This window comes from Ovis canadensis, chromosome 3 (assembly GCF_042477335.2).
Source record: "Ovis canadensis isolate MfBH-ARS-UI-01 breed Bighorn chromosome 3, ARS-UI_OviCan_v2, whole genome shotgun sequence".
NCBI classification, from domain to species: domain Eukaryota; kingdom Metazoa; phylum Chordata; class Mammalia; order Artiodactyla; family Bovidae; genus Ovis; species Ovis canadensis.
This window is the reverse complement of record NC_091247.1, coordinates 96,377,115-96,386,135: the sequence shown is the minus strand read 5'-3', so window position 1 is coordinate 96,386,135 and position 9,021 is coordinate 96,377,115. Positions and strand designations below refer to the sequence as shown.

Below are 9,021 nucleotides of genomic sequence, written 5' to 3'. Positions count from 1 at the left end.
AAGAAACCCTGATGAGCCCTTGGAGAGGTCCTTTTCTTAAATACTTTGGGCTATCAGAGGGGTTCATTGGATCCCATGTTGGGCAAGTCCCATGTTCTTAGATATAAGGTCAAATGGCTTAGAATATGGGGTATGAGGAAAAGCTCCTAAAAGACTGATCTTTTTTTTTTTTTAAGGCTGGCTTTTGATGAATGTGGCACAACCCTTTTTTATCGTTAGTTTTTTTTTCCTTCCGGAAACATGAATGTCTAACTTCAAGGATTTATTATCACATTTTGCCCTTCTTCCCTAATAAACTAGTTCTGTTTGTTTGCAGTGTCTAATGCAAATATCTGGAACAAAGTAGATTTGTTGGACTGAACTGATGCGTCCTTGTGGAAGGGAGGTGGGGGTGGGGTTGGTGGTTGGGAGGTGGGAGATGGGGGGTGGGGTGAGGGGAGTGTTTAAATGGCAAGTGATTCAATCACCAGGGTTTTGAAGGTCAAAACACACTATTGGCCCCTAAGACTGGCTGTATCACCACCTCCTTGCGCCAGTGGACACGAAAGTTGTTTGGCAGGGACCTTGATGTTCACTGGTGTGGCACTCTGGTCCTTAGCCTTACAGGCTTAAGGCATTGATTTGATCAGTAGGGTTTTTATTCTCAGGCTTCCCAGTTGTGATTGCATACTGGTGGCAGGAGCTGTGAAGTAGACTGGGGCCTTTAAGTGACATCAGACAGAAGAGAATTTAGTCTGATCCCTCACTGTAAAGTCATTCTCACTCCCAAAACAATCTATGGGCTAAAGATGGATGAGAAGATAATGGTGAGCTAGTTGCACCGTGGAGGGGCTGGTATAGGAAAGACTGCTGTTACAAGTTCTCTCCCTAGCTACATGCTGGGACTGCTGTGTTCTAACACCATTCCTTTGGCAATGTATTGAGGTGGATTGTTGTACTCATTAATGCTCTTTGGATGCAAGTAACTAAAATCAACTGAAGTTTGTTGTTGTTCAGTTACTGTTGCTGAGTCTTTGAGACCTGGTCTCCTGGTCCTTCACTATCTCCCAGAATTGTTCCAGTTCACTTCCACTGAGTCAGTGATACTATCTAACCATCTCAGCCTCTGCTTCCCCCTTCTTTTTGCCTTCAATCTTTCCCAACATTGAAGAGAAAGGGGGCTTAGTATACAGCCATGGGGAAGTATTATGGTTGGGACCTAAGAAAAGGTCTGGAATTCAGAAGTGGAAGGCTTCTTTCAGACCCCCTCTATCTTTTGTTTCATGGCTTGTATTTTTCCCTCCCCACCTCCATCTTTCCCTCCCTGTCTCTCTTCCTTTCTTGGGTCCCAGAATCAGATAATCCAATTTGATTCTTGGCTCCACCGTGCCTGGCTCTGTGACTCAGGAAACTTAATTTCCATTTCCAACCTATAATGTAGGGATCAAAATTATGTACCTCACTGAATTTTAGTTAGGGTTAAATGAGAGTATGAAAACAAAAATATTTAGCAATTAATTAATATGTGTTATATGAAATGGTGGAGACAGAACTTCTGTTTCAAAGTTTAGGTCATGATTGGGAACTTTTATGATTAGCCAGGTAGCTGCCAATCAGAGCACTAATCTAAACATTTTCCATATGGTCAACACTCTGCTTGAATTGTTTTAAAAGGATGGCTTTCTTCAAAGATAATCTGGGACAGCCTGGGTTCTTCTACTTCTGTATTCTCCTGGAAGGGAGCTTCTCTCAAACTGTGAGGAAGCAGGATCCAGCACAGAGGAGGTGAGGAGGGAACAGTCTCAGCTAGAGCAGAACTGGAAGGTAGGCCTCTACCTGAATCTAAGCTACATTATGGCTCCATACTTCTGTGGCTCTGGAGAGTTTCCACCTCTGTTTGCATCTGTATTGCCCTTTTGATTTCATTTTTGCTTGGTTTCTAATCTGAAAATCCATAGACCGTGAAATATGAAAAGCCATATTTTAAGAAACATGTTGGAAAATTCTTACTTCATCTGTATTATTCAGAAACTGTTGACTGTGTCAGAAAGCCAGCTCAAACATGAGAAAAAATAAAGGGAATTTATCAGCTCAACACAACTGACAAGGCCAGTTCAGAATTAACTGACTTAGGTAGTTACAGTTTTACAACTTAGGGAGCTGCCTTTTTTATTTCTTTTTCTTGGGGATGGTTTTGATCACCACCTCCTGTGTAGTGTCATGAATCTCTGTCCATAGTTCTTCAGGCACTCTATCAGATCTAATCCTTTGAATCTATTTGTCGCTTCCACTGTATAATGGTAAGGGATTTGACTTAGGTTATACCTGAATGGCTTAGTGGTTTTCCCTACTTTCTTCAATTTGATTCTGAATTTGGCAATAAGGAGTTCATGATCTGAGCCGCTGTCAACTCCCAGTCTTGTTTTTGCTGACTGTGTAGAGCTTCTCCTTCTTTGGCTGCCAAGAATATAATCAATCTGATTGACCATCTGGCGATGTCCATGTGTCAAATGGTCTCTTGTGTTGTTGGAAGAGGGTGTTTGCTATGACCAGTGCATTCTCTTGGCAAAACTTTGTTAGCCTTTGCACTGCTTCATGTTTTACTGCAAGGCCAAATTTGCCAGTTACTCCAGGTTATCTCTTGACTTCCCACTTTTGCATTCTAGTCCCCTATGATGAAAAGGACATCTATTTTTGGTATTCGTTCTAGAAGGTCTTTTAGGTCATCATAGAACCATTTGGCTCAGTCTGGCTCAGCTTCTTCAGCATTAGTTGTTGGGGCATAGACTTGGATTACTGTGATATTGAATGGTTTGCCTTGGAAAAGAACAGAGATCATTCTGTCATTTTTAAGATTGCACCCAAGTACTGCATTTTGGACTCTTTTGTTGACTATGAGGGCTACTCCATTTCTTCTAAGTGATTCTTGCCCACAGTAGTAGATATAATGGTCATCTGAATGAAATTTGCCCATTCTGGTCCATTTTAGCTCACTGATTTCTAAAATGTTGATGTTCATTCACTCTTGCCATCTCCTGTTTGACCACTTTCAATTTACCTTGATTCATGAACCTAATATTCCAGGTTCCTATGCAGTATTGTTGTTTACAGCACTGGACTTTACTTCCATCACCAGTCACATCCACAACTAGGCATTGTTTTTGCTTTGGTTCAGCCTCTTCATTCCTTTTGGAGCTATTCTCCACTCTTCCCCAGTAGCATAGGCAGCACCTACTGACCTGGAGAGTTCATCTTTCAATATCTGTTATGGTCTTGACAGACTGGAACCTGGGGACAGGAGTCGACAAAAAGAAGGTGAAGAAAAGAAGGATGCGGGGGACCCAAGTCCCTAGTGGAACAAGGGTACTTTATTCATGGCAGCGTGTGCTTATATATTGTTATACAAGGAAGCTTTAGGCAGAAAGATAAAGTTGAGCAAAAAACACCAAAACCAGATGCTTAACAACAGTAACTAAGGGAATAACAATCGTCACAGGGCCAGAAGACAATCCATATATTGGAAATAGGAATATGACCAAGTAGTTTTACAGAAAAGTAAAAAGGTTACTGAAGGGAATCCATGTATGTGTTTTGCCTCAGGACCTGAGTCCTGAGAACTGTGTGCAGCTCTGCTCATTCCTGGCTTCCAGGAACTGATAAGGAACCGAAGGCCCTTGAGAAACAGAAAACAACATATAGGATCCCTTAAAATTAAATGTTCCCTGACAATTCCTCCTTTTTTATTATTTTTGTTAAAAAGGTCCTGAGCAATGGAGTTTGTTTAATTTGAAAAATACTTGTTGAAAGGCATCAGTTCAGTTCAGTTCAGTTCAGTTGCTCGATTGTGTCCGACTCTTTGCAACCCCATGAATCGCAGCACACCAGGCCTCCCTGTCCATTAGCAACTCCCAGAGTTTACCCAAACTCGTGTCCATTGAGTCGGTGATGCCATCCAGCCATCTCATCCTCTGTTGTCTCCTTCTCCTCCTGCCCCCAATCCCTCCCAGCATCAGAGTCTTTTCCAATGAGTCAAATCTTCGCATGAGGTGGCCAAAGTGCTGGAGTTTCAGCTTCATCATCAGTCCTTCTAATGTACACCCAGGACTGATCTCCTTTAGAATGGACTGGTTGGATCTCCTTGCAGTCCAAGGGACTTGCAAGAGTCTTCTTCAACATCACAGTTCAAAAGCATCAATTCTTTGGCACTCAGCTTTCTTCACAGTCCAACTCTCACATCCATACATGGTCATTGGAAAAACCACAGCCTTGACTAGATGGACCTTAGTCGGCAAAGTAATGTCTCTGCTTTTGAATATGCTATCTAGGTTGGTCATAACTTTCCTTCCAAGGAGTAAGCGTCTTTTAATTTCATGGCTGCAATCACCATCTGCAGTGATTTTGGAGCCCCCCAAAATAAAGTCTGACACTGTTTCCACTGTTTCCCTATTTCCCATGAAGTGATGGGACCGGATGCCATGATCTTTGTTTTCTGAATGTTGAGCTTTAAGCCAACTTTTTCACTCTCCTCTTTCACTTTCATCAACAGGCTTTTTAGTTCCTCTTCACTTTCTACCATAAGGGTAGTATCATCTGCATATCTGAGGTTATTGATATTTCTCCCAGAAATCTTGATTTCAGTTGTGCTTCCTCCAGCCCAGCGTTTCTCATGATGTACTCTGCCTATAAGTTAAATAAGCAGGGTGACAATATACAGCCTTGACATACTCCTTTTCCTGTTTGGAACCAGTCTGTTGTTCCATGTCCAGTTCTAACTGTTGCTTCCTGACCTGCACACAGGTTTTTTAAGGGGCAGGTCAGGTGGTCTGGTATTCCCATCTCTTTCAGAATTTTCCACACTTTATTGTGATCCACACAGTCAAAGGCTTTGGCATAGTCAATAAAACAGAAATCAATGTTTTTCTGGAACTCTCTTTCCTTTTTGATGATCCAGCGGATGTTGGCAATTTGATCTCTGGTTCCTCTGCCTTTTCTAAAACCAGCTTGAACATCAGGAAGTTTACGGTTCACGTATTGCTGAAGCCTGGCTTGGAGAATTTTGAGCATTACTTTACTAGCGTGTGAGATGAGAGCAATTGTGTGGTAGTTTGAGCATTCTTTGGCATTGCCTTTCTTTAGGATTGGAATGAAAACTGACCTTTTCCAGTCCTGTGGCCACTGCTGAGTTTTCCAAATGTGCTGGCATATTGAGTGCAGCACTTTCACAGCATCATCTTTCAGGATTTGAAACAGCTCAACTGGAATTCCATCACCTCCACTAGCTTTGTTCATAGTGATGCTTCCTAAGGCCCACTTGACTTCACATTCCAGGGTGTCTGGCTCTAGGTGAGTGATCACACTATGGTGATTACCTGGATCGTGAAGATCTATTTTGTACAGTTCTTCTGTGTATTCTTGCCGCTTCTTAATATCTTCTGCTTCTGTTAGGTCCATACCATTTCTGTCCTTTATTGACCCCATCTTTGCATGAAATATTCCCTAGGTATCTCTAATTTTCTTGAAGAGATCTCTAGTCTTTCCCATTCTGTTGTTTTCCTCTATTTCTTTGCATTGGTATACAACAAATATAATTACCAGGACAATTACCAATGTTACAGCACCAGACCCAATACTATGAGTAATACTTTGGAACCATCTTCAAGAGTCTAGCCCAGATAATTGATCAACTAGCTGTTCAGCTAAAGTTTTCAAATTATTGGAAGAGGGCAGACTTTTAGAGAAGGTTTCAAAGATTTCTTTTTGTAATAATTGTGCATTTAGGGGAAGCATTATCATGTATGTCTTGCAAATGAAATTTATTTGTTCCCAGATGTAGGCACTATAGTTGAACTGAACAGCAGTGACACAAAGTTGAGCAGAATTCCAATCACATTTTAATATTATTAGTTTTTGTAAATCTATTAATTGATTTCCAACCCATTTGGTGGCTGTTTTTAGTTCCTGGAAGCAGTCAAGTGGTTTAAAGCCCAAGGTCACAGCAGACATCCTGGGAGTTGTGATTCCAAGTGTGTTGTTTGGGATGGGCTGGTGATCTTATTCCTGGTTACAGTGGTTCTCGCGTGGCTGCTGCCTTCCGTGACCCTGTCGGTGTGAAGGAGGAGCTGTACTGAGGTGGTCCAGTACACCACTGAGGTGGTTATATATACTGAGGTGGTTTTCAGCAAACTCACGTTTTAAAAATAGATAATAGATACCTGATGTCAGCATTTGGATCTTCAAGTCGCTACTTAAGAATAGATTCTTGGGGGACTTCACCCTGGCTGTCCAGTGGTTAAGACTCTGAGTTTTCAGTGCAGGAGGTGTGGGTTCAATCTCTGGTTGGAGAATTAAGATCCCACGTGCTACGCCACACAGCCAAAAAAAAAAAAAAAGATTCTTGGATTAAGTCTGCATTTCCTACCTCCTTGCACAAATCCTGAAGGGAGAAAACAGAAATCAGGATAAGTTTGAGATTCGGTTCCTTGGGTCCTCCTCCTTCAGACATGGACAGTAGACATCATCCTGAAACCCACAGAGCTAAACTCCCTCAGCTGGGAAATATCTTGCTTGAATATCTCAGAAGCCAAAAATGTACTTATCTTCATTCCATACGTTCTGCGTTGACTTCACAGAGGTTGAAACACACACTGTTATGGGAATGGCAAAATGCTAACAGGCTTGCACTTGTGTGAAAAATACCAAGTTGAACTACTTCCCGACAGCCCAAGCCTCTGAGGAGATGGTTGCTTTTGCAGGGGAGGTGGTTGCTAGTCACAGCGTGTGTTCTAGGAATGAGTTTTTGCCCTTCATGACATAAAGGTGTTATACCTGTGTGAGCACATGGTAATGTCTGATGTTGAAATAAATAGACCTTTAGGAGTCTTTGGAGGATTAAATTAGACCAGGTATATAAAGTGCCATTCACCACACTTACACGGAGAAGGCAATGGCAACCCACTCCAGTACTCTTGCCTGGAAAAGCCCAGGGACGGAGGAGCCTGGTAGGCTGCAGTCCATGGTGTTGCTAAGAGTCGGACACAACTGAGCGACTTCGCTTTCACTTTAGTTCCTGTATTTCATCTTGAATTTCCTCATCTATCTGTGCCTGAGTAGCCCACATAGTATGAGCATCTTTGGTCCAATTTTGAATAAAGTTTTGCGTTTGAATTGAGGTTTGTAAAGTGATGCCTGTGACAGCAGCAGCAGTATAAATGGCTATTAATCTCAAAATAGCAAGAATCAACCATCCAACGAATAGTTTAGATCGCCGGAGTAATTCAGTGAACAGTCGGGAGGCAAGTCCTGCCATGGGACGCTCTTTCTAGGGATTCATATTTCAAAGAAACAGAGGAATTAAGACAAGTGTACAATTTGTAATCTATACAAGTCACAAAACATAGAGTCTTATTAAATTGTAAGGTCTTTATAGCTATAACAAAAGGAAGAGGAACGTAAGCTTGTATAAAATTTGAATGACTATAACGAAAGGAATAGTTATCATGTGTTGAAGAGCAAGCCCAGCAGAGCCATACCAGCCACAGTCATGTCCGTCAGGGACCAGCGGTTGAGGTGCTCTTGGCCCTTTTGGCTCTCGGTTGCTGTATTGTTTTCGTAGAGTTCCACAAAAATGTCCCAGTCACCATTCTCCTGGATCCAAGGCTCTAGGTGGTCATTTAGGTAAGTGGCCATCCAAGTCGTGACCTGACTTACCAATACCTGCATCTCCTTGACTATGCTTTTCATGCATAGTGCCCCACCGAAGGAGAAAAAGGCCACATTGCGACCCCAGTTCACCCCATCCTGGAAGAGTTCATTTATTACCTGTTCAAAGCTCTGATATGTTGTCCCTGGGGTGATGTGGAGCTGGGACGTCAGGTCGCTGAATGTCTGTTGGTACCTCAATTCACACTCATTGCTTGCCTCCCTCAGGGCTTGCTTCACCACTGCCATGGGGATCATTTTCCCGGTGTCCAAGCTTCTGCTGTGACCAGTGGCTCCATTCACCACAGGGCTATCTGCCAGGTGCCAGGATGGGTTGCCACTGATGGCACTGGGGGTTTCCATATCTGATTCTGTCCCTTCTAGGGTCTCAGTTCTGTTCTCTTCCATGTCACTAAACTGACTCCAGCTGTATCCTTTCTGGAAAAACTTGTAAGAGAGAAAGTCAACCACTAGTTCCCAGTTGCTCTGAGACATTTTTATAATAAGGATGGGTTCCACCAGTCTATTGTCTAAAATACCTGTAGTAAAAAAAGGGGGTTAGGTATATAGGTCCAATAAGTATGATTAATTAACTCTGCTTGAGCGGGGGAAGCAAAAGCAAGCAATGCAAGCACAGCAACAAAATTACTTTCCAGATTCCGACACTTTTGTGGAACTCTACGAAAACAATATAGCAACCGAGAGCCAAAAGGACCAAGAGCACTTCAATTCCGGATTCAGAGGATTCCCTGTTGAAAAACCAGATTTTTAGCTTGATTAGTAAGGGTTTTGTTTATCTCTCGGTAAGGAGATCATAAGGTTGATGACGTTGAGGGTGATGTTTCTTGGAGATTTTTAGAGTCACATGGTTTGTATTGGAATTTTTTCTTCCTGGGAATTTTGTTCCTTCTTTTTTATTTTTAACACCGGAGGCTCTCCTGGGGCAGATCGTCTGAAGAGGGAGCCAACTGATTTTCATTGGGTTTATCTGGAGAAATACAAGCATACCCTTTTCCCTGTAAGATTAATTTCCCAGATTTCCATTGTTTAGTTAGCCCATCTTGATACCAAATGGGCAGAGGAAGGGAAGTGTCTTTCAATTCCTAGAAATGTTTTTCTGCTTATGTCAAGATAACTCCTTGTGGTGAGTTTTAAAATTTTTTAAATAAATAAAGCTGTATTAACAATAGTTATAGGATTAAAGAATATCTTACGTTGCAATCTAGTGAAGTCTGCTTTGGATAGGGAAGATAGAATTGTTCCTGTGTATTCCTCCTTTTTTAATTTTTTAATTTGTAGTTTCAGTGTGTGAAATGGGGCAAGTGTGATTCCTAATAACAGATT

General features: G+C 42.0%; 1 protein-coding gene across 1 annotated transcript; it reads right to left on the bottom strand.

The window, feature by feature from the left end:
- Positions 1-7,473: 7,473 nt before the first annotated feature.
- Positions 7,474-8,172, bottom strand: LOC138436283 (bcl-2-like protein 1). Its single transcript, XM_069581928.1, has 2 exons — positions 7,798-8,172; positions 7,474-7,620 (listed from the first exon to the last, which is right to left on the bottom strand). Exons 1-2 carry the CDS (start codon positions 8,170-8,172, stop codon positions 7,474-7,476), a joined length of 522 nt encoding a protein of 173 aa, XP_069438029.1.
- Between the last annotated feature and the right edge of the window lie 849 nt (positions 8,173-9,021).